Here is a 26,083-nt window from a genome sequence, read left to right as displayed (position 1 = left end):
CAAAGAGGGGACCACTCCTGCAACGACTGGGAAAAATACTAAAACCAAGTCTCAAATAACATTGCTTGCCCCCGTAGTGTACATACTGACCATCAGCCAACAAAGAAACCATAGTGGGCCCCATGTGTGAGATTTACTGGTGGCTTCCTAGATTTGGCCAGGACATAGAAACTGACAATAAATGTGATATTAGCTCTTACGAGCACTGTGTCGTGTACCTCCCTTTGTTTCCACTCCCAACATCGGCAGGCCTGTTCTTCATTTGTTTAAGCGTAAAGAAATATGTTAAAAAAATATACAGATAAACTAGACCATACCCGGCGATGTACGCAGCCAAACCCGACAACGACGATAGCGGGAACGCCACCTTCGCCCCTTGCAATGTTGTGGCCCTCGGCTTGGTACCCTAGACATGATTCGGCCCTTGGGGAAAACTAATTGGGGAACCCTGTGCTAATCAATGCCTGTCTGCAAGCTCAGATCAATTGCTCAACCCACTGAGGAGAAGAATGCGGAAACAGACAGAGGTTTACTTAAATATAAAAGGATGTTGTTGTGCAATCCTCAGTGTTCATTTATCAATTTGTAAGAGTGTTACCTGGTAGAGGAAGCGCTGGCTGAACTGGTGCATGGCTCCTTGCAGCTGGCTGCGCTGGCTCTGCCATTGCTCGTAGTTGCGGACCGACTCGGCGGTGGGCCTCTGCCATGTGGTTGTTCTGGTGTTATGGTCCACATAGTAGAACCTACCCCGCTGGTCCACACGCTTCTCCCAGCTAGAGAAAGAAAGAGAGAGAGAGTCAGACTAGGGAACAGTCTTGTTTTCGTCTTTTAACGTATTATTATTAAAGCGTCAGTGGGTGGATGCATCACGTCTCCTAAAAGCTTAACATATTCAGAGAGGGAATGGCAGGAGAGAAAGAAAAGATGGGAGAAGGGATAGACTGATGAAGGATCAGTCGAGAGAAATAGGCAGAGAAATGTGTAGTTTCTCCAGAGCAGTGGTTCTCAACCTTTTCAGGCCGCGACCCCCAAAATAATCATATTTTAACTGGGGACCCCCCACCCTACGACCACTAAGAGTTGAGACATTACATTTTGTATAACACGGTTCTATTGTGGAAATAGCAGATCTACATTAGCCTGATTTCAGACTCTGCGCTGGAAGCAGTTCACTCAGAGAGTGGGCGGGTCTTTTGGCTGGAGCCAGGCAAGATCTACATGCTCACAACGCCTCGTGTTGCAAGGCGTTGTGAGCATGTTGTGAGTGGCTATTTTCACAATTTCTGCCTCTAGTATTTGACAATTTGGCCAATGTTTAATTTGTCATTTTAGAGGTATTAAAAGGTCTTTAAATTGTCACTTTATAAATGTACAGACACTCTCTATACACTAAAACGTTATGTTGGTTTGTTTACTGTTGAGAGAGAAAACAATGTTGCACATTAAGTTAATCATTTGGGGACCCCCAAAAATAATATGGGGACCGGTCCCGACCGGTCCCCGATCCACTGCTCCAGAGAGTAGATGTCTATTGGGCATTCTCTTATATCTGACTAGATAGAACAAAGAATATGAATTACCCCACAGACAGACAAACACACATACACAGAAAAACATGAGTGAATTCCCTGGGCTCTGCAGAACTGAGTGTTGTTCTGCTGCAAAGGCTGCCGCCATTCTGATATCTCTGACTTAAACACAGCCGAATTTGGTAAAGCAAACAGCTAAGACTTCCGTACGCTAACAAAAACAGAGCAGACTCAGATATGGGCCAGCGGCCTGGTGCGTGCACACACAAGGAAAGACAGTCAATAAGTGCAAGTCTATCAAAACGGATGGACGGACACACGCACACACAGTCAGTGACCCACAGACATGCACAAAATATATACACACAATCACAGTCGCATACGTATGTACACACACACTTAAGAAAGCACAAAGTCTCTGACTAAATGTATGCACAAAGTCGTCCAAAGGGAGCTTTTAGTTGGCTTGGCCCTCCTATTTCCTGAGGGAGAGGCACAAGTCTCCGACAGAGGCTCCACGCATAGGAGTGAACAAGGAAACCTGTGAAATTAACTCTCCCAGCTCTGCATGTGCTACACAGTAGCTATTAATGCACAGTCACACAGTTTGCCAGCACACGCATACAAATACACACGTGCACTCGTACAGGGCAGGCAGAGGCAAGTACAGAGATACCTAGACCAGGGGTTTTCAAAGTGGGTGACGGGGCACCCTGGGGTGCCGCGACGGCAGGCCAGGGGTGCCGCAAGATCATTTATTTGGACACTTGAAATAATATTTAGTATCATTTTAAACTGAAGTACAAAGTTATGTTCTGTCCGTTCTAACCAAAATAGCTATGATCTCAATGTTTTCCTCGCAACATAATCACTCAAATATCGTAACTGTTGGGCAGAAACGTATCGTATCTCTAAGTTTCAAATGTGTACGTCTTTTGGTAAAAGTCCTGCTTCAACATACAAGACTGTCGCACAAAACTAGTGAAAACAGCCGATCTACAAGCACACAACGCCTCGCGATGCGAGGCGTTGTGTGCTTGTAGATCTGCTGTTTTGGACGTACAAGGTTTCCACACGACAACGACGATATGCTATAAATATAAGGTGCTGGAAGTGAAAATTATAATGTAAGGGTGCCCTGAGACAAAAGAGTTTGGGAACCCCTGACCTAGACAGACATATAGAGATAATAAATAGTGAAATACAGATGCAGAACCATGAGATCCACTAGGAAATAGTTCCACCAGGACGCACCAGGACACACCCCACACATCTATTTATTTTAGTACCATTAAACCATTACGGACGTATCCCAGATAGCTCCATAGTGCCAAGCCCAACCCTTCCAGCAGGCTTGGCACATCAACTTCTCTGGTAGTAATAATATTTATAATACTTTTTTTTAACCCAGTATCAGATGGATGTGAATTTAATTTAACTGACGAGTGATTCTACTAGCTAGTTTTAAAATGACAAGAAATAAGCAACAGTAATAAAACATATGAATTAGGCCTATTGATTCATAGTTACTATACAAGATAATAATAAGACTTTTTATTTGTAACACACATTTTTACAAATCTCAAAGTGCTATAAGAATCAGTATCCGTATTGTGGGGTGGCTCAAGGTAGCTGACAGAGTACAGCATCTTACAATGGACAACGTTGGGCGTAGAGTACAAGATACACTACACCACTAAAGATACCCATGTACCTGACAAAATACTTCCTAAACGTCAAGGATGTTCACAATTAGGCTACAACACCAGCTCCACAGATCACGTCCACCCCAGATTTGTCAACCAAAAAAAGGTTAAATTTGTTCTCCTGCTATGCCGCAAAGATGTGGAACTCCCTACCGAAGGCCTTAAAGGAGTGTAAATCCCTACCCTCCTTTAAAACCGCTCTGAAAAGTCACTTACAGGCGGCTGCTACTCGAAACTGGTAAAAAAGACAAAGCCTATCCTTACCTCCTCCTAACCTTTCTACTGTAAATACCATTTAATTTAATTTTTTAATGTTCTGTTTTATTTGTCTGTGATTTAGTTATACGAGTTAAAAAGGACCCCAATTGAAACAAGCCCAAAATCTTTCTTGTGGTGTATATCCTTTTGGTTGACCGTCATGTCACTGTCATGTACCTTTTCCTATGCAAACTTCTAATAAAGTCTTCTATCAATCCTGTTGCCAGAAATGTAAAGCTTGCCATAGCCTATTACTGGTGCCCACTGCTCCTAATAGTTAGGATGGGTAAATGCAGACACGAATTCCAGGTACGTCTAAATAAACTTGCACAACAACAACTCTATAGTGTTGGTTCATGAGCGAGCAGAAATCCTGACATTATAGCTCAGTGTTTTGACCTTGAGCAGGGATATGATAGGTCTGGATAATAATGTCAACCTTTGCAGCCTCCAGCCCAAATGAGAAATGTGTTCTGTCACCCTGGGAGCTGGCCTCATTAAAACAAATTGCCAAGTTGGGACCCACACCAGAAATAGTCTGGATGTGTTGGTCACAGTGCAAAATGTGTATTTGAGGTTTGATGCTGCATATTCACAGGCTTAATGCAAGGGTAACGGAAATAACAACATGATGAAAGACATTCCCAAAATGTTATTTTTTATTAACCACATGAACCCATCCCAATAGACTGATCGCTAAGCCCCACCCCCCAATAGTGATTGTTCAACGCTAGCTTATTGCCATCCACCATTAGCCTGGCAGGGCCCTACGTCATACTGCGTTCACTCACTCATTCCTTCCCCAGTATAACGTCTGGCCTTCGGCCTATTGGCAGCTTGAAAAGTGGGCGGGAGTACTTCCCTTGACAGACAAACTCCTCTAACCAATCAGCGTAGCAAAACATCTCTCAGCCAGTCGGAAGAACAGCAAACAAACACGTCTTTTCGGCCGATGAACTCCGCTAGCTTATCCCCGTGTTCCTTTTTAATTGTTGTAATTGATTCCAACTCTGAAATAACTGCACTTATTGTTTGTTTTATTGTTAGAGCGTTAACTGTTACACTTGTTGCATCGCGAGGGCAGCCATTGTTGTTTTGAAAATGCTGCAGCATGCATCTACGTCACTGTCTACACATGGACCAATCAGGGAAAGCTTTTCACTTGTCAGGATGACTACGTTTATTGTGCGGACAGCAGTCACTGATTGGCCCCGATCAGAAAATAATTAGTATACTCGCTGCCTATACCCGGAAGGCCAGACGTTATACTGGGGAAGGAATGAGTGAGTGAACGCAGTATGACGTCGGGCCCCGCCAGGCTAATCCACCATATGGGTACACACACTCCAGTCACATATCATGGGAGTCAATGTAAAGTAGCAAGAACGTAACATACACGGTAAGCATTAATAACAAGAATAGGAAGACCACCATGATAACTCTACGGTGAAACAGTGTTGCTGGGTGATCTGCAACAGTCATTCCAGGTACCCAGTCCCAGAGCGGTTGGAGGGGACATTTTTCATCCATTTCCCCCATGCGGAAATCTACATTGTCAATTGCAGGCTGTGTGGCCGTGTACAAATCATTTAAAGCAAACGAATAGATAAAAACTGTTAAAATCCTCAGTGATACTGATGTGTTGATATGGTTACTTTGGCATGGTGCATCCTGACTCATTCTCCATTTAGATTCGTGAACATGTATTAGTGATGAAGACAGTCAAGTACCTTCCTTCCAAAGGGACTCTTGAGGTTGGTTGCAAGTTCTGAGTTCAACAAACATGGAGCAATGTACTACTCGTTAAAGTGTTTATTCATTTGTTTGTCTATTTATTAGCTGGCATTATTTGTAGTCTAACTTAACATGCGGTACACAAACACTCCTGTCCGGAGATATAATACTAGTTGATTGATATTACAGTAGATGCAGTTTCTCCATCTTTCTTTGGGAGTGATAAAGATTTGCCTGCATTTGGACTCAAGTAGGTGGGTAAATGGGTTATCCCACGATTCGATTCAGTATCGATTCTTGGGGTCAAGATTCACGATTTCTTTCCAAACAATTCAAATTCAGAAACGATTATTTTCCGATTAAAAACGATTCTCGATTCAAAACGATTCTCTATTCAATTCATAGGATATCAGGATCTACTCCAGTCTGCTGGCATGAAAGCAGAGTACATTTACGTGGGTTTTATAATTGTAAAGGTTTTATCAACTTATTGCAATAATGTTAACACACATGGGTAAATCCAAGACAAAAAAAAAAAAACGTTTTTTGGAAAATGAGAATCGATTCTGAATCTTACCATGTTAGAAACCCAATTCGAATTCAAATCGTTTTTTTTCATGCACCCCTAGACTCAAGTGAAGTCAATTAACTATTTGGTGTTCAAGAGGTTAATTAAGCATGGTGTGTGGCAACTCCTTATGTAACAACAACAAGCAGCACTAAGCTTGCAATATATTATAAGTTCTGACCGTTTTAGAGACCAGGTATATAGGCAAGCTAAGTAAGACAAACTGCCTATAGAATATGTACCAGTTGCACTCAAGAGTCTCATCGCGACATCTCCAACACACACAGTCTGTCCAAAGATGGGATTCATTATTTAGGCTTCTAAAACCTAGATTGCCCGAGTCCCCACTAAACAGTTCCTGGTGCGTACATCTGGAACGCTAACCCAGCGCACGTCTGGTAATTGATCCTCAGAAGGGCCCAGGCGGCCATCAGCCAACACAGCACTGTTACGGGGCGTACATGTGGCTCTTAAGAAAGGACTTTTGTTCTCATGGCCCCAACTCTCTCGTTGCCTCTCTGGAAAAACTGAGATGGGGGTGGCGCGTGGCTGACCTTTTCCTAAGAGCAGTTTCTCTATCATGCACGCATGAACGCACACGTGCACGCGCGCAGTGAAAATCAATAAGTAATTGTTGGAATAAAAATGTCATGAAAAAGCTGGTGCTGTTGGTGACTTTTTATGCAATACATTAAGTGGTGAATTGAGAGAATTACAGCACACGCACGCACGCACGCGCACACACACACGCACACACACACAAGCAACATGGGTGATTTAGAGCCAGTCAGAGGTGGGGGACAATGTACTGTGGTTGTGTCCATAAAACATAAAACACACGCATGGAGAAAAGAAACTCAGTAGGCTTGGTTAGGGCAACGTCTCAGCAATACCAAACAAGTGAGGGATTCGATTGATATAGTTAAAACTTTGGAAACCGACATGATTTTTAGATTATACTGCTGTCTCTGTGGAATTAGTTCATAGAAATGGAACTGCATTCAAAATTATTATCACCTACCCTGATATCCTAAAATCAAATGCAGCTTTATGTCACCATGAGGAGAAAATTACAACACAAGCAAATACAACACTGACATGAAAATTATCTAAATTCAGAGACCCTTAGCCTTCTCCATTATCCCAATTTGGAGTGAAATTGTGACTTCAAATAGTTTGAAAATTATTTCAAAACAGAGGGTTTCCTCCAATGCAAACACTCTTCTAGTCAACTTTTGTTCTATTCAGTTCAAACAGCATTTCAGGCCACTGGTCTATTTTCCGCTGGGCCTCTCTTTTAACATCTTCCAAACTGGCGGCCCTACTTTAGGCATGTCATAATAGTTAAACAGTATGCAAAAATGAGCAAAACTGAGTTTGTAGATCTGTTTGTAGATCAGCAACCACATTTGGTGTATAGGAACAAAGAGAGGGGGCCAAGCACAGACCCCTAGGTTCAATGAGGTATATAGGGTTTAAATTGATATTAACATTTAGCCAAATATTATATAAATTGGCTGTCTATCTTACTGGCTTGGTAAGTGGGCAAGTGTGGTGCTACAACACACAAACTCACAAACACACACATGCCCCTGACCTCTCATAAGGGCCTTTTCCACCGGCAAAGAACCGGAAAGTTCTTTCTCCCGCCTATGGGATGAACCAGAGGTGAGCTTTTACACAGAGAACCGAGTTGGTTCCGTACCGTAAAAGTTGGTTCGGAACGGGAACCACAAAATCCTTGGTTTTTGTGCTTCCAGAGCCAAATCCTTGGCTCTGGTTCAATCTGGTGGAAACGCAAGCTGGTTCGCAAGAACAAACCAAGGTTCCAAGAAAGTTCAACCGGCACTGGTTCTGGAACCGGTTCTTTGCCGGTGGAAAAGGCCCCATACTGTTGTGCCAAACAACAGACAGCAAGCCCAGCAGGGAAAGAGGTAGAGAATGTTTACAAGATGGAAAAATACCGTGCCAGTAAAATACTATCTGTTCATTTAAATTTGGGAGTGTCAGTGTCTCACAGAACTTTACTGTGCACTTTCCATACAGAGATACATGCACATGCACGGACAGTCGGACGGACATGCACACAACTTTTCCTCACTCTCTATTGCACTCATCAAAGCATACTGTAAGCATATCCTATCATTGAACTACTATTGTGTTGATGTTGATACTGTCCTGTGAGGGATCAAAAAGGGGTCACTCAATCAACAAATCAGTGGATGTGCGCACACACACACACAAACACACACAATAGGGCATTCACGAATAGTGATTTTTAGTATTAGAATTATTCAACCTCAAAGTATTCGAATAGTCGAATATTCGACAGGACTGACCAAACTGTCAATATTAAGTACAAGAGGCGAACATTGTGAAAATATCCGATCTACATGCTCACAACGCCTCGCAACCCGAGGCGTTGTGAGCATGTAGATCTGCTATTTTCACAATATCTATCGGCGAAACCGAGTCACATTAAATGTAATACCTACAATTCCTAGTGCTTGTCAGGGTGGGGATCCCCAGTTCAAATACACCAGGGGTATTGACAACTCATTCTTATGACTTCCTATCTAGCCAAGCTTTATAAACTATATCTTTTTTAAAGAGAATGCAAAAAAATAAAAATAAAACACGAATATTCGACTTCGGTGAACAACGTCGAATAGTGACTTTGATATTCGAATATTCGAATAGTTGGAGAATGCCCTAACACACACACACACACACACACACACACACACACACACACACACACACACACACACACACACACACACACACACACACACACACACACACACACACACACACACACACACACACACACACACACACACACACAGGAGACATACCCAGGTGGCAGTGGTCTCTCCCAGGTGGTTGTTTTGGTGTTGTGGTCGACATAGTACACTCTACCGTGAGGCAGCACCCTCTGCTCCCAGCTACAGTATGTCCACCGGTTGAGTTAAGAGATTGAGAGTGAGAGATGGACAGACAGATTGGAAGACAGGGAGAGCAAGAGTCAGACAAGGAGAATGAGATACGTCAAGTTTCATAATAAATTTGGTTGTAGGGCTGTCACGATTATGGCATTTTACATGACGATTTAATTGTGTTTTTGTCATTGTCAATTACGTTTCTGTTTGGCTTTTAGGCTTTGAAGTTGCACATGGTAGATATGACACATAACCTAAATATACAAATAAATTACTGACATATTTGACAAGAACATTGATAGTGGAAATAGCCGATCTACAATGCTCACAACGCGTCGCATTTTGTGAGCTTGTAGATCTGCCATTTCCACTATTTTTGACATGGAAACGATTATGACGATTATGTCAAATAATCACGATTAGACGATTATGTAATAATTGTGACAGCCCTATTTGGTTGAATCAAAACCAGTGTTCAACCCAAGCAGCCCTGAACCCCACCATACTCTCTGCGTGTGCTCCTCTCCCCCTGCCCCTCCCCAGCGCTCGCCTGCCCTTTCTCTTGCCAACCTCCTCCTGCCCCTCCCTGTCCTCAAGAGCTCTATACTCTCCCCCGGTGCTCCTACCCAGCCGGGAGTGTGTCTGGGACGGCCTCTGTGGGGGCGGTGCCGGCCTGCTCTGTACCGGAGGTCCCGGTAGGCGCAGGCTCTGCCGGTGGGGCCAGGCCCGGGGCTTCTGGACCCGGAGAGGGACTGCCGCTGCTGCTGCTGGAGGCTGGGGGTCGAACTGACGGGGAGGAGGACTGTGGGGGCGCGTGGCGGGTCGGCGCACCGCGGCCGTTCTCCAGTCCGTTGGACGTCAGTTCAACTTTGCCTTGGAGAGGAGAGGAGAAGAGAGGAGGAGAGGAGGAGAGAGAGAGAGGGAGGGAGGGAAGGAAGGAAGAAAAGAAGGCGGGGAAAGAGGTCTGTGAGATAATATTATTTACCACTTGATACCTGACTGCACTTTTTTTTAAGCCATGATCTGATTTCCCTTGTAGTATATGATGATAGCAAAGTTTTTTCACTTTCTGCTTCCTAATCAGTCTATGTAGTTCTCAAAATGAAGGGGAAGAGGAACGTATTATTTGTTTGCCGGTTATATATGGCCACCACTAGTCAGACGTGCACTGTGTCAACATTGCTGACACACCCACATCAGGAAAGCCACATACATGGCGACCATTTCAGCTATTTCGAAATGTAAGCATCTGCATGGAACTCAAACTAAAAACAGTGTTGGGTAGTGCACCAGATTATTACATCTCTAAAATAATGGTTCACAAGTTTATACCGCTACAATACAAAAGTACTGTGTGTCCTATTCATATCCTACTATACAGTATATTAAAATTGGCTATTGGCAGGCTAACAGACATTGCCATAAACAAACCTCTCCATATATGGGCATAAAAGGGACACAGACAGATACAGAGATCTCCATATATGGGCACAAAAGGGACAGTAAAACGGGTACTCTGACAAAGCCCCGATTCTATGACTTGATCGGATCGGCGGTGCGACATACGTTTGAGGTCCGCATAGCCCTGAACTCTAGATGTGAGGGCCACCTGAACCTCCAGTCTATTAAAGGTTGGGTAAGTAACATCTTTCGGTGAAAACCAAAGGTTTTTGTTAAAGGGTTTGTTCAGTAGCAGGTGCCTCCCTGTCTCTCCAACTCTTTAATAAGCAGAACATTAATTTTCAGCTAGGTTGCACATTTTCAGCCAATCAGGAGAGAGTACTCATTTATCAGCTTAAATTTTATAGTGTTACAGTTTCAAACGTATTTGCTAATTTCTTCTTTTTATTGTGCCTTGCTCTTTTTACTGTAGACAACAGTACTTTTTACTTCTTTTCATACTTCTCTGTAACTTTGTAAACCTTAAACTGCTGTGCTGCCTCTGAGCGGCACATCCCCCTTGGGATAATAAAGGTATATATTTCTTTGTTTCATTGCTCAACCTGATTATAGACACTATAGGCCTACATTACAGTCATTTTTTAAATAAATACATTAAAAAAAGCACAAAAAAAACTATACATTTCAAAACATTTAATCATTTTCTAAAATAGCAGATATACAAGTTGCGACGTGTTGTGAGCTTTATTGTCTATGTTTTCTACTTATGTATTAATAGGTAAGTATACAGTATAAGGCTTACAGTGAGTGGGTAACAGTAATGTGAGTGGTTCCTGTACCTGCGCTGCCTCCAGGACTGCTGTGGGAGCTTTTGGAGGAGCGGCGGCGACCGGGTAGACCTGACCCCAACCCAGAGCTCTGGTCCTCACTCAGCTCCCCGTTAGTCAGAGCCCCCCCTGTGGAGGACCCTGGGGAACAGCCCCGAGACCCCCCCACCGAGTGCCTGTTAGTCCTGCATAAGATAAAGTAGGGAGAGATGGAGAGAGAGCGAGAGAGGGGGGATTTTGTAAAACATTTTGCTGATGTAGATACATCACTGAAGGCAAAGAGATGACAGACTTGATGACAGGATGAGCAAAACATGGAAAACAGGAAGAAGAAAATGGGATAAAATATGAAAAGATAAGGAGACGTTTAAACAGCGCTTTTCTCAAAAGACACAGCAAGCAGCAAGTACAGTAAAAGTACAAACTCACAGAGTGCTCGAACACAATGTAATGAAAGTGCAATCTCATTTTCCTCTCCAAAATACGTTAATATTTTCCTACTGCTAAATATAACCGTTTCCAACAGGACCTTTTATACAATGAAAACATGTTGGCGTTTTTACCCCCAGGACTGTGGAATGCTGAGGCCTAAACTTGGAGGACTATCAATAGAAAAGAGGGCTCAGCTCTGCCTTCAAGTCCATTGTATGAGCTACAATAAAATATCACAAGCAGAAGACACCGATTATGAACAAGGACAGAACTGACACTTGCATGTGCATGTGTTTTCCCCTGTGTGCGTGCGTCTGTGTGAGCTGGGCTGGTGTGCATCTCGTCATGGGAGACTGCTAACACTATGATGGAGGGGGGAAAAGGCCTGTCCTTCCATCTCTCTATATGTTTTCTCCCCCTCCCCCTTTTCTCTCTGCCAGACTTTTTTCACTCTACCGCCTCTATTTAGACACAAATGGACGGAGATGTTGAATGGTATCCCATAACAGCGAGGTTTGGTTCTTCGGTGAACTGTGCTAATGCTCCCCTACAGTGTTTACATGGACATTCCAATCTGACCAATGCACCCCACCACAACGCTTAGGACCAAGTCTAGTCTAGTTCCAGTATTTATTATCACACTACCATCCTAGTCAATGAGACCAGGCTCTAGACCACATTCAGCGCAAATGACATACATGTATTCAACCATACACTTTCTTCCTTTCTTCTCCCTTTTTAACTTGTGTTTTTATATGTTCCTATATGGCGCGCTCTGTAAAGGCTGTTTAGGAAGAAGTTATACTCGTTTATTTTCTCTACTACCATGATTATACATTATGGAAGATTATTATGAAAGTCCCAATCCCCCTAATCCCATGGGGGACTCTGTGTATTGGGTCGAAAAGCAGTAGGAAAAATCCATTACACATGCATAAACAAAGCCAGCTCTACAATCTAAGTGATTAAATGATACTTACTTATGCTTACGTATGCTCTTAAAACTAGAACTACTTACCGGTACTTGCTACACTGAGGGACATTTTAAAACTATTTCCATCAAGTCCTCAGAGACCGCAGTTGACACTGCCTCCTATTGTTCAAACCTATTTTTATTCTTCACAGATAGTATTGTATAAAGACACCGGCCTCCATTTGTTCAGTCTTCAGAACAGCAACTCTTATTTAGTCTGCTGATAGTCTGGGTCTTATCTCTTCCACCACTGCATCACCTCTGTGGTTTATCATCACTACCGTGACAGCAAATCCCTAAGGGTTTGGCTCAGAGGCTGTGTGTGTCTATAGCAGGGTTCCCCAATAGGCGGCCCGCGGGCCATTTGTGGCCCGCGGGGGGCTACTGTGAAAACAGCAGATCTACTAGCACACAGGTGCGAGGCGTTGTGTGCTTGTAGATCGGCTTGTAGATCGTCTGTTTTCACTAGTTTAAATAATTTTTTAAATGATAAATGCAAAACGAACGGTTTTGGACAAGATTTTCACCCGACAACGACGATATCTGAACTGTCGCTGGAGTAGTGGGAACGCCGCCGTCGCCCCCTGCAATGTTGTGCCCCTCGGCTTGGTACCCTAGACATAATTCGGCCCTTGGGGAAAACAAATTGGGGAACCCTGGTCTATAGGCTTGGGTTTAGTTTAGTGTGTATGGATGTCTGTATACATTCTTGCATGGACAACTTTGTGTGTGTGTGCGTGCGCGTGCGTGCGTGTGTGCGTGCGTGTGTGCGTGCGTTCTGACCTGCCCCGAGGCCCAGCTGTACTAGGAGTCTCCTCACTCTGGGTCCTCCTCAGGTTGGGTCTGTCTGACTGCAACATCTCTGGAAAAACAGAAAATGCAAAGAATGTCATGAAAAAGGAAAACCTTCTCCTCTTATCCCCATTCTTACAATTGCAAGTCCACAGCAAAGCTGTCATTTGAGAGTGCTGCGAGAGTGCCCGGAGTGGTTATACGGATACAGTTATAGAGAAGTTACCTTGTCTGCTTCTGTAACGGAGAAGAACATGTCTGTTTATTTTTTATGTTTTATTGATTGCTTGCTTTTTTAGATCAATTGCATTCATAAGCAGAACCGTATCGGTTCTCTATCCTTGAATTCAGAGTCTGGTCTGGCACAACCAGTGGCCATATGATCCATATCAATAACTGGATTTGTTTTTATGTTGATCATTAGGCTTTAGCAAATATGCCTCTCTGCCTTTCCCTTTCATTCTCAAGTTATTTGGGCTGGTTAATTACAAAATGGAAACAGATATTCCCAGGACATTGCCAGATCTTAGAGATTATCCTTGAGGGCAAATAGAGCAACACTGATTAGCGTAACGTGATGTTCTTTATTGTGGCTGGTGGACATTAAAACAATCAATAACATGCCAACTTGTCGGCTCTGACAAACACAACAGACACGCATCTCACACATAGACTGTAGAAGATCTCACAGTAGGCCTGTCACAATTATTACATAATCGTCTAATCGCAATTATTTGACATAATCGCAATTATTTTGTCATAATCGTCATAATCGTGAATGTTGAACATTTTTCAGAAATAGTGTAAATAGCAGATCTACAAGCTCACAACGCGTCGTGAGCTTGTAGATCGGCTATTTCCACTATCAATGTTATTTTTTAAGTAGAAAGTTGTCAAATATGTCAGTAATTTCTTTGTGTATTTAGGTTATGTGTGATATTTGCCATGTGTAACTTCAAAGCCTAAAAGCCAAAGAGAAATGTAATTATCAACGACAAAAACACACGCTAATCGCAATTATTTGAGTGACAATCAATCGTGACAGCCCTATCTCACAGGAACCCGTCTGAACCGCTTTCAGTTGAGGCGCGTCCCGCAATGCAAAAGTCCGTTAAGGCAAAGTATAAGGCAAAATGTAGGCTACTAAACCTCCTTTTGTTATGGTGAAATGTGAGCTCACCTGCATCGCGTATAATCCCATTCATGCGTTTATCGTGCGCTTGCCCAGGACATAAATATAACGATTGCATTCACCATGGCTTCGCAACTTGCGCGGCCGGCGCCCTGGCCCAAGGTCCGCTGGCCTTCGTGCCGCTTGCAATGTCGTGGACAATAACTGTGACATATAACCATTGTATTGCTAAAAATTCTTTATTCATTTCACCATAACAAAAGGAGGCTACTCTGTATTCGTTGGACAGTACGGTAGGAGACCCGGGCAGTACATTTGCCCAGTTTGCCTTATCGGGATTTCCCCTTTCAGTTGACGTCCTTTAGTTGGTCTTCTAGGACCACTGGGATACGGTCTGAGGACATTCATCTTCCTGGATGCTGATCTAGGAACTAAAGCCTATTTACTGAATTAGAACATGAGCTGAATGTCAGCCTTGTAAGTCAAAGTACCATTAGCAGTGAAAGACAGCTGGACACTTATAGAGAGCAAAGGGTGCGGGTAGCAGGGCTGAGAGCGTAAAGATATGTGTGAAATCAATAATGCCATTTCGTTGATGTACACAAAACCCCTTTGACAAAGATGAATGCACAAATCCCTTGCATAAATCCCTTCAATCCCAAATGCTGGTGATGTTAATATAGTTTAACAATACCAAAGAGTGTAGCCTATAAAATGATGGAAGCTTTAGCCAGGACCAAAATAATTATAATTAAAAAAAGATAGAAAACAATACAGGAAGTTAATTCCAGTGTTGTTTAGCATGGAATTAATCCAATATACAGCTCTCAATTCATAGAGAAAAGTGCAGGGTATGTGTTGATCTTGAAATCTTCTTAAATAATGAAAACCATACAGACTTGAAAACCACGTAGGAATGAAAGTAAAGTTGATGGTTTAATGGGGACCATTCATCCCTGTATATAGTGCATGGTCTGTGTGTGTGTGTGTGTGTGTGTGTGTGTGTGTGTGTGTGTGTGCGTGTGTGTGTGTGTGTGTGTGTGCGTGTGTGATTGAGAGAGTATAATGATACGTGGTCTCTGTGGGTGTGAGGGAATGTGTGACTATATGCTCATTCCCAATCGTGTCTGAAATCACAGCCATATAACATGTCTTTCATTATCACATGCACGTATGTGCACGGACATGGACGCAGTACGCACACTCAAAAGTAGACTGATGACTGCAACCTTCCTATATGTCAGAGACTCACTGCTGAAACGTGACAGCCTCAAACAGCCTTCGTATTTACAGATATATCCTTTCCAAGCCAAAAGTAAACAGCTAATCTCTCAGTGTCACTCACACACAGTCATGTGTATGTATGTACGTAGTACGTACACACACAATCACAAGACATACAGATATACACATGCGAGCGCGCACCCACACACACACGGAGACAGACACACATAGACATGTACACATGCACGAACACACTCCAGCTGCTGCTATGAAAGGGTTTCTTGTGAGCAAGCCCAATGGACACGCAGAAAAATAAACAGTGGTCTTAAAGAGAAACCATTGTGTCATAGCCTCCTCCCATGAGGACATCGGTCCCCCCCAAATGACATAAGTCTAACTTCTGCCCTGTTGTCTGTGCGAGCACGCGTGTGCTGCGTGTCGTTCTGTCTGTGTGCACTTGCGTATTGAATTAATTGTGTGTGTGTGTGTGTGTGTGTGTGTGTGTGTGTGTGTGTGTGTGTGTGTGTGTGTGTGTGTGTATGTCTGGACACATCTATGTAGGGTTGTATTCCTGCTAGTCAAGGACAGTTAAAAGAAAGATGCAATTCTGGGACAGGTTCACTTTGCTGGGGAAAAAAACCTCTAAGAGAATACAATAGTGTGTTGCCTATATAGTCGGGAACCCACAAGCCCAAAAACTCAAGGAATAGGGTTGAACCTGTGATTTTCTGCCGTACTTTTTATTTCTGTTTTATCTATTAGTTTGGTCATTAAGGTCCGCAGAATGAGAGGCCTGCTCTGCCGGAAACATCGCGAATAAAAGTTATGGCCATTTCTATATTCACTGTCCTATTGACTCCACTAGAAATATTACAAAAAGAAAAATAAACTAAGTAGCATGTGAGGGGTCCAGTGATGTCATTACGTGCGCATCCCGCATCAAAAACTCATTCAAGTCACCCAGGGACTCATTCATGTCATGGTCCTGGGGTCCCGGGGATGCGCCTCCATTGGAGTCCATGTTAAAATAATTTACCGCGTCGCGGTAAAAGAAAAAAAAATGTCCACAGACACCACCATTGTTCATGGGTGAAAGCATCCTACTTTACCATACGTTAACACAAATAAAATCCACGTAGAAAGTCTTAAACAGGCGATAGAAACTTCAATGTTTTGATTCCACCGACGTCCGACTTCATTTTGCGCGCGTAAACTTTATATTGAGGACTCATAAAACTTTTCTGGGACCCATTTGAATGACCACCTGTGGGTCCCGGGACCCATTACATTGAAAACCTAGTAACATCACTGGGGGTCAAACTAGGGATTCTTCATGATTCCGAATCCATTGCAAGCATTTGTTTTCCATGAAAAACATTCCTTGGGCAAAAGTTCGGCCACCCAAAACTGTGAAAAGTGGAAAAAAAGTGATGACTCATCACTTTTCACAGTTTTTGGGGGCTGACATTTTGCCCAAGAAATGTTTTTCATGCAAAACAAATGCTTGCAATGGATTCAGAATGATGAAGAACCCTTAGTTTGACCCCTCACATGCTACTTAAAGAAGATCTTTTTTCTTTTTTTTATATTTCTAGTGGAGTCAATGGGACAGTGAATATAAATACCGTATTTTCCGGACTATAAGGCGCACCGGACTATAAGGCGTACTGTCAATGAAAACTAGTGAAAACAGCCGATCTACAAGCACACAACGCCTCGTCCCGCTTTTCCCAATGGCCAGCACGTCCCTGATCATAAGGCAAATATCTCCACTGGCCAATGGTGGATTCCCTCTTGTATCAGCGGTATATGTCAGGTTTCCCATGTGAGAGACCAGGGCTCGAATCCTGGGTGTTATGGGACCACAATGGAAACAAGCCCTGCTAATAAAGTATTCAATCAATCAAATAGTTACAAATAGAGAATAGAGAAGACACTATAACACTACATCATAATTTACCTTTACAGTTTAGTTGATAAACATGATTATTGGACTGAGACCCACCCACAGCAAGTCTAATAGTCTCGTTTTATAACATACATGAAGTGACTTATCCATTATAATCCATGTTCCTGAATTTGAGAAATCATACGTACTTGTGCCTTGCTTTAATCTCTGGGTGGTGGGTTTTAGCACTGACACAAATACTCTATCACATTTGGATATTACACAGATGCAATCCCTAATATATAAGTATATGAGTGCTCATCATGAATATTAAAATAATTCACAAGATCTAGGGGTATTAGATCAAAGCAAGAGAAGGTACACTTTATCCCTTGGTTACATTTGTATTCCCTAAGTTACATTAAAACGCTGTAGTAGCAGAATATAGGAAGGAGAAGTTCAGAGCGACATAAAATAAGCCATCTTTGCATCTAAAGTAAAGAAATAGAAAAAGAGACATTTTGATGTAAAAAGCAAGCATTGACCTCAACTGCTAGCAACACACCCTTTTCCTTTAGCAGGAACAGAAATGTTTGGCAATATTTCCATCCTATATGGTTAACCACGTTGCAATTACTCTACACATATAGCTTGTTGACTTTCTACAATCTGCGCACCCATATATGACCTGTGTGTGTTTCTGAGCATGCGTACATGTGTGTGTGTGTGTGTGTGTGTGCATGTGCGCATGCACGACACGTGCATAAAAGGTGTGCTTGTCCATATTTACACAGGACTGAGTTTTCCTGCACGGACATCTGTTTTTCTCTGCCGCACAATGCAATGGCTTGTTTACGAGGTTTTCCCTCTGTGTGTGTGTGTGTGTGTGTGTGTGTGTGTGTGTGTGTGTGTGTGTGTGTGTGTGTGTGTGTGTGTGTGTGTGTGTGTGTGTGTGAGTCTCAGAAACGCTGCCAGGGGATACGAGTAAAACCTACAAACTAACAGAGGTGCGTTGAGGAAGGGAACACTGAGAGCTTTAGTTCTTACAGCCCCATGCTGCAGCAGCAACACACTCCAACCTTTATATCGCTGCCGTCCACTGGAAACCTCATATGTTACAAAAAAAAAACCTGTTAATTTACAGGAAACAGGGGGGAAAAAAAGAACCTGTGTTCCAAAGGATCCAATGCACTAGTTATTATTCAGGCACAAGCTCTTGTTAACGGGCATGTGCACACATAAGACATCAAAGGGGGCTTGAGCCCCTACCCTTTTATCTGTCAATAAAAAGTGCCCTCTCTCCAGACCATGAATGCAGTTTTTACTGTGGTGAAAGAAATGCAAATGCCCCCTTTTCATGCCATACCTGAAGGCAGCCTTGTCCAAACTCTCCTGAACTTGAATGCAGCATCTTATGTTGAAAGAATTGCCCTCTCTTGTGTAGAAATCCACGCAATACACCACATCTCAGGTATTCACTTGATTATGCTCAGTTCAGTGTGGTATCAAGCACCAAAAATAGCCGACCACCAAGTTCACAATGCGGCGCGTTGTGAGCTTGGAGGTCTGCTATTTTCAATATGTTCACCAAAAGGCCCTTTTAGAAATGCCAGCCCCTGCCTCTCTAACATTCTATGCACGTCCCTGCTTGTTAATACTTTTCATTGGTTCATTGACACACTAAACCACTTTCACCCAAAATGTCTGCCCGACAACGACAATATATTTTTATACGCCCTCCCAGAGAGCATGCACTTACACACACACCAAACACAGACCCTCGTCTAGAGCAGTGGTTCTCAACCTGTGGGTCGGGACCCCCAGGGGGGGTCCCCAAATTATTTGGGGGGGGGTCCCCAGATGATTAACTTAATGTGCAACATTGTTTTCTCACTCAACAGTAAACAAACCAACATATAGTTTAAGTGTATAGAGGGCACATCATGCACATTTCTAAAGTGACAATTTAAGGACCTTTTAACACCTCTAAAATGACATATTAATCATTGGCCAAATTGTCAAATATCAGAGGCAGAAATTGTGAAAATAGCCGATCTACATTGCGAGGCGTTGTGAGCATGTAGATCTGCTATTTTCACAATAGAACCGTGTTATACGAAAATGTAATGCCTCAACTCTTAGTGCTCGTCAGGGTAAGGGGATCCCCAGTTCGAATATGATTATTTTGGGGGTCGCGGCCTGAAAAGTTTGGGAACCCCTGGTCTAGAGCATAAAACACAAAACAAGTGTGTGTACATTCACACACACCCATGAGCCCCTACCCGAAACCCTGCTCTCAAGGGGACGCATTAAAGACCTCTGTTCACTACCTCACCTCAAACAAACACAAACACAACCTAGAAACATATATTCATTCACCTCACCTCCCCACATCCCTCCACCCTTAACGGCCTACTGCTTCACATCCACACACCCACCTCCCCTCGGCTACCCACCCATCATCCACCCACCAGCATCCTTGCAAAGGGAAAGGAACACCCTCATCTCCCCCCCACCCCCTGGTTTGGGATCACAGGAGCTGATTGTACTGCTAGGCTGCAAGCAATGAGCCTCAAATTACGCAATTCTCAGAAACAAATTACACCAAAGTGCTCCCGTGGTCTCCCATTGTGTGTGTGTGTGTGTGTGTGTGTGTGTGTGTGTGTGTGTGTGTGTGTGTGTGTGTGTGTACTGTGCAGTGTGCAGCCTGTCAGAATGGGTTGAGCGATGCACGTGTGACGTTTTTTAAGAGAACCTCCCCCCTGCCCCCAAAACAACAGGCCCTAGTGTGACTGTGAACAGGCAAGCAAAACCCTATTCATTGTACAATGTTGACCTTTGGCCTGTGCACACGCCGACAAGCACACACATGCACACACGAACACCATCGGGGGACCTCCAAAAACTCTGCTATAACACATGTGCCACCAAGCCAGTGTATGTGCACGCGCACGCACACACACGCACGCACGCACGCGCGCGCGCACACACACACACACACACACACACAAGCTCCGCCTCTTATCCCCTATTCACATATAAACACTCACAAAGAGACATTTATACAGCATATGCTTTGGCGGGCTTTGCCCTTGACTGCTGGCCCTGTGTCCATTCAGCAGAACACACTGTGGGCTCTGTGCGGCGCCCTGTGAAAAGCCCTGTGTGTTGCTTCATACACAGATACATGGGCCTGCTTGGAAGGCTGTGGCTGGGCCTATAAAGGCAGGTCAATGAGTTGGTATTCGCTTAAAAGGACACCCGTGTTTACTGCCAAGCCATAGAGGAAAGTAAAATGTTAGTGTACCGCTTGCAAAACGGAAGATATTGTAGACCTCAGGTCAGTAGACTGCGCAGGGTTTCTGAACAGCTTCTTCTATGCCGGGCAACATGCTAATTAGGCTGGTATGAAAGAAATGACTGTGGTGTGTCGTGTTACGTGTGAGGTAAATATGTTTACCTCACTGTGGTGATGTTAATGAGTTTTAAGTAGAATTTGATTTAGTTTGTATTGAGTTAAGCATATTTGTTATACTGATCTGAAGAAAGGGAAACAGTTCGAGGAGTCAATGGTTTGTTTTTTAACGCTATATTTTCATGTCTGGCAAATTAAAGCTTTACAGCAGTGATTCACAACCTTTTTAATTAAGACCCCCAGTTTGATGGGCATTACACCACAGACCCCCATCTCTGGCACCGCCATATACATAGTCAAATGAATCGTCTGTGTTTTAACTCAAAGACTGTACAAATGTAACCAAATAATGGTCTTTACATGGTTCCATTTGTACACTCTCGGGGTTGCAAACACTAAACAGGGGTCTTCAACGTTTTCAGGCCAAGGACCCCTTAGTTGAGAGAGATGAAGCGACACCCACAACCTTTTCATTGTTTGACAGCACAATCATCAGTGTATTTTGGATTCATGTCAATTTGTGTTTTCAGATATTTAACCTCTTGAACCGTCAGTACTTAATAAACTTGACCTTCCACTCTGTACTTGGTCTGCTCTTTTTTACCCTCTCACCAAACACCGGTTTGGTGTAGAGGGCGATCTACAAGCCGATCTACAAGCTCACAACGCCTCGCGTTGTGAGCTTGTAGATCGTCTATTTTTGGCTAATGTTCCCAGAATATGGACATGGATATACAAGCTCACAGCGCGGCACCGAGTGCCGCGCTGCGAGCTTGTAGATCTGCTATTTTTGAAAAATCATGATTTTTCTTTGCAAGTCTTTGAATATATCTATTTAAAAGCGAACATTTGTAAATCAAATATTTGCTTCTGGGAGGTCCCTGGAACAACATATTTTGAGATGGGGGTCCGTGGCTAAATACCTGTAATTTTGGGGGTCCTTGACATGAAAAAGTTTGAGAACCACTGATTTAGAGGAAGGATTTAGAAGTCGGGTCAAAGATCGGGTCAAAGATATTCATAGACTTGCACACATTTTCACGATTTTTCAAAAATAGCAGACCTACAAGCTCGCAGTGCCGCGCTGTGAGCTTGTAGATCTGCTATTTTTCTAAGGTTAAAGCATACAATAATGGTTAAAGTGGTTAAAATCTAACGCGACTCGGGCGCGTTCCAGGTATTTGAGAGTTAAAGAGCCACTGAGGGAAAAGTAAACACACGTTGAGAGATGGCCCCGGCCCTCAAATGCTGGTGAAGGCAACGCAACTTGTCATTGTAGAAGGGTTCCATCTTTCCAATAGGTAAAAAAAACACATTTGGCTTTTTCCAAATGAGAAGCCGCTTTGACGTGGGTGGAGACTTGTGAAAGGAGGCACAAACAGGAGTCCTCACAAACCATCTCACTGTACATAAGGATGTGAGTGTCTGCTACAGTTATTAAAGGGGAAGGGAAAGAGTGAGAGAAGGAGGAATGGGTCAATATATATATGGTGCCTTTTGTGTTAATAAGCTGTCTAGTTTCCACTGGGAGTTTTCCACTGTGTGTGACTGTGTGTGTGTGTGTGTGTGTGTGTGTGTGTGTGTGTGTGTGTGTGTGTGTGTGTGCGCGCGCGTGCGTGCGTGTGTTCACTGTACTTTATGTGTGACACAAGCATAATGTTAGGGTGCCTCTCTAACTGTGTTTCTATGAGTATGGATTTATGTATCACTCGTCTCTCTGTAAGCGTGTGAATAAGCCTCACTTCTTTGGTAGTATTAGCATGAGTGCTATCTTCTCTCTTGCTCCCCAGTGTGTCTGTGTGTGTGTGTGTGTGTGTGTGTGTGTGTGTGTGTGTGTGTGTGTGTGTGTGTGTGTGTACGCGTGTGCGTGTGTGGTAAGGGCGGGACTCACTGTCTGTTGCCGTGCTGCCATTGGGCAGCGAGCCCAGATCAACAACCAGGCCGTCCAGACAGACGTTGAGCTCGCCTCCCGCTACAACCGAGCCTTTGTTCTCCGTCTGCAGCACCAGACTCAGCTGTACGTTCTCCACTGGAGGGGGGGGGGAGAGAGAGAGAGAGAGAGAGAGAGAGAGAGAGAGAGAGAGAGAGAGAGAGAGAGAGAATGGGAGGATTGGCATAGGGAAAGAGAAAGAAGGTGAGTGGTAGGACCAGAGGGTGAGTGAGAGAATGACGATGGTAGTGTGTGTGAGAGAGAGAGAGAGAGAGAGAGAGAGAGAGAGAGAGAGAGAGAGAGAGAGAGAGAGAGAGAGAGAGAGAGAGAGAGAGAGCGGGAAGAAAGTAGCCACAGAAAAGAGGGGGGGGGGGGGATTCATAATCAGAGAAAAATAAGACGAATCAAATAAAGGAAGGGGGATTTAGGAAATGAGGATGGATGAGTTGCGGTCAGTCTGGTTGATGTGGAAGCTGGCTGCATTTACATACAAGCCCTCAACACTGTATCCTTTTTGATTACTTTCACATGAACGAAGCCACCAAGTATAAGGCATGCATTCATGTGTTTATATGAACTCTGGTCTGGGCTCTGTTCGGTTGAGAGATTTTGACTGCACAGTGAGAGTGGAGGATCAGCTGAACAATCATAGTGGACTAAACATTTTAGAAACCATAATAGGAAAAGAAAATCATTGCACTTTGTTAACAAGCGTGTTTTCACCATTGATTGCCTCATCACTCCCATGCGTTAAGGTGTGGAGATGCTCTATCAAACAGACATTTTCTTCAAGTCTATACTTGTTGAGCTTTACATTTACAGAGGAATAATGCAGGTATATTCGGTTTGTGTGTATGGCTGGTTCTGAACTCACATCATGCATTTGTGGGTTTGTATTCTCCTCACATAGCGCTTGTTTAACATATTGGATGCCATTATTTTGGTAATTATTTGGATAGAGTGCCACCATTGACTTCCATTTTATTTTGAAGAGCCCCGGAAGCCACGATCGTGTCCATGTTGTGGAAATTCACAGTTTATAATGGCGGATCAGTTTGTTTACATTCGGTCGTGCAACTGAAATCCTAACCACGGCCGATCGTCACGGCCCAGTGCCGCGGTGAAAGAAAGAGCGGTTCTTTGCGCTCAAAGCGTTTGTGGAAGTAGATTCCGAGATAAAGCCGCTTGATTGTTTTCGCTCACCAGCGGCTACTGCAGATTCTGTTTACCTGGTAACCATGGTAACCAGGTAAGACGCCTGGGAACGTCTTAACGGGGAAGTGGCGTCCATTAACCTTTGACCTTAACAGGAGTGTTTGTTGTTTAACATCCTGAGAGAATGTGTGTGTGTGTGTGTCTGTGTGTGTGTGTGTGTGTGTGTGTGTGTGTGTCCTTACTCTTGCCATCATGCGTGCGCAGTGTGTCCAGAAGGTCTATGGTGGCACTGCCCAGTAGCTCCTTCCTCAGCGTGTGACAACTCCACAGCTTCAAATCCAGACGACTCTGAGGTGTAACGTTACTATACAATGCAAGACACACGCACGCACGCACGCACACGCACACGCGCACACACACACACACACACACACACATTAAACATTGCAACAAGTACTGAATATCAGCACATAAATCCAGTACTTAAAGAGTAATTACTATAGTAATTTATACCTGTACAAAATGTCAGTGTACAATATGAAATCAAAGCACACATAAAATATATACTGTGTCTGCGCGTCTGGTAAAATGAAAACCTTTTGTACGTGCTCAATACAATACCTGATTTCACAAGATAAAACGAAAGGTGTCTGTGCAAGCATGCGTGAACTTGTAAAATATATGAGGATATGCAGCATTAAAGAAGGTCACACTCACAGAGTAAGGTCCTCATTCCACTGGAGCTCCTGGTGCCCGCTGCGTTTGCCTGTTTTTTTTGTTTCACTGCTCAGGCCATCAGCGGTCACCTCAACAAAGGAGCTGAGGCGAGAGTGACGGCTGGGCAGCTTGGGGGACTGAGGCTTGGCTGAGACCACTGTGGAAAAGTCAAACATACAGAAACAAAGAATGAATGACATAAAGGAATTGAAGTGTTTTGAAACTAGAAAGATTTGCTCTGCCAGGGCAAGTAGCTTAATGTGAGCAAGCAATGTTTCATGGCAATAGGACGCTGTGCTCATGATTTGAGGCATTTTGTTGAAAACGGGCCACTCCTGCAATCTTAGCCAATCTGGATGGAATATGAAAATATGTTTTGCTAAAATCTGCTTCCTGGTTGCGCTATAATAACAGGCCGATGTGAAAACGTTGTTTCTGCTCTTGCCTCCAGGGAGTGTGTGTGTACAGTTTCACATCTGACTATCGGGCCAACGATGCCGGAGATTAGCTGTACATGGATGGACGGACGGACGGACGGACGGATGGATGGACGGACGGACGGACAGGGGCAAGAACAGTCTCGAAGACAATGAGAAATAGGTCAATATTGGCATAGCATCAAAAGTAAAAGTAACCTTCTTTGCTTTATGAGTAACAAAGAATAAAGTCAAGCTATATAATAAAAAACTAGAAAGCTGCAGAGAGCAAATCCTATTTTTGTATTATTTTTTTTAAATATAGATTATCAACTACAACTCGACTACAACTCAACTTGGACAAGACAAGAGCCCATTTGGCTAGTTCCCGGTCCATGCTCTGTCAATTAGAGGATTGTCATGGACAAAATGAGAAATATTCTGGAATTGATATACACTGATTGGCCCTGTAACACACACAAACTCATCAAAGCTGGGGGGAGCAGGGATCGTTGATCTGAACTCCGGCTTAGAAGAGAGGAGAGAGACAGATAAATGAGGGTGAAGAACAAGAGATTTATCATGGGCATGCGTGACTGCTGTGTCATTCACTGTGTACAGGTCTCCTTTAAAGAGTTCATTACAAGGTGGTAGCATTCCATTCACAAGCTTTTAAACTGGACCGAGGTTATCCCTTGAGAGCAGTTTTGACATCACTTTGTACAGTGGTGGTGGAACCAGCACGCACGTGCACACACACACACACACACACGCACGCACGCACGCACGCACGCACGCACACACACACGCACGTACACATCGCCCTCTAGTTGAGGTAACAAGGAAAACATTTGTGGTGGTACTTTGGTTTTAGTGCTTTATAGGCCAGATTTAAGGACATAATTACATGGTAATGATAAAGTTTAGTTACTAAAATAACGCAAAAACTCTTAAAGGAGTTATAGTCAACTTTTTCTTGAAAAACGGATGCTAAAATAAAAATAATGTTTCGAAAATATTTTATAAAAAAATAAGCTTCATACA

The 26,083-nt window shown here is 43.5% G+C and overlaps 1 protein-coding gene across 2 annotated transcripts in view; it reads right to left on the bottom strand.

The window, feature by feature from the left end:
• The window catches only part of wwp2 (WW domain containing E3 ubiquitin protein ligase 2), a 68,433-nt gene that overhangs the window by 35,851 nt on the left and 6,499 nt on the right, over positions 1 to 26,083 (bottom strand). For both annotated transcript variants that reach the window (XM_080736044.1, XM_080736045.1), the window contains exons 3-10: positions 24,624 to 24,780; positions 24,149 to 24,270; positions 22,713 to 22,850; positions 13,154 to 13,232; positions 10,978 to 11,150; positions 9,364 to 9,610; positions 8,654 to 8,743; positions 599 to 773 (exon numbers count right to left, since the gene is read on the bottom strand). In XM_080736044.1, coding sequence (XP_080592170.1) covers positions 599 to 773; positions 8,654 to 8,743; positions 9,364 to 9,610; positions 10,978 to 11,150; positions 13,154 to 13,232; positions 22,713 to 22,850; positions 24,149 to 24,270; positions 24,624 to 24,780 — 1,181 coding nt within the window. The remainder of the gene's footprint in view (positions 1 to 598; positions 774 to 8,653; positions 8,744 to 9,363; positions 9,611 to 10,977; positions 11,151 to 13,153; positions 13,233 to 22,712; positions 22,851 to 24,148; positions 24,271 to 24,623; positions 24,781 to 26,083) is intronic.

This window comes from Nannobrachium achirus (genome assembly GCF_963921795.1).
Source record: "Nannobrachium achirus genome assembly, chromosome: 11".
In the NCBI taxonomy this organism is placed as follows: Eukaryota; Metazoa; Chordata; class Actinopteri; order Myctophiformes; family Myctophidae; genus Nannobrachium; species Nannobrachium achirus.
Note: the sequence above shows the minus strand (reverse complement) of the source record. Positions and strands in the feature narration are given on the sequence as shown.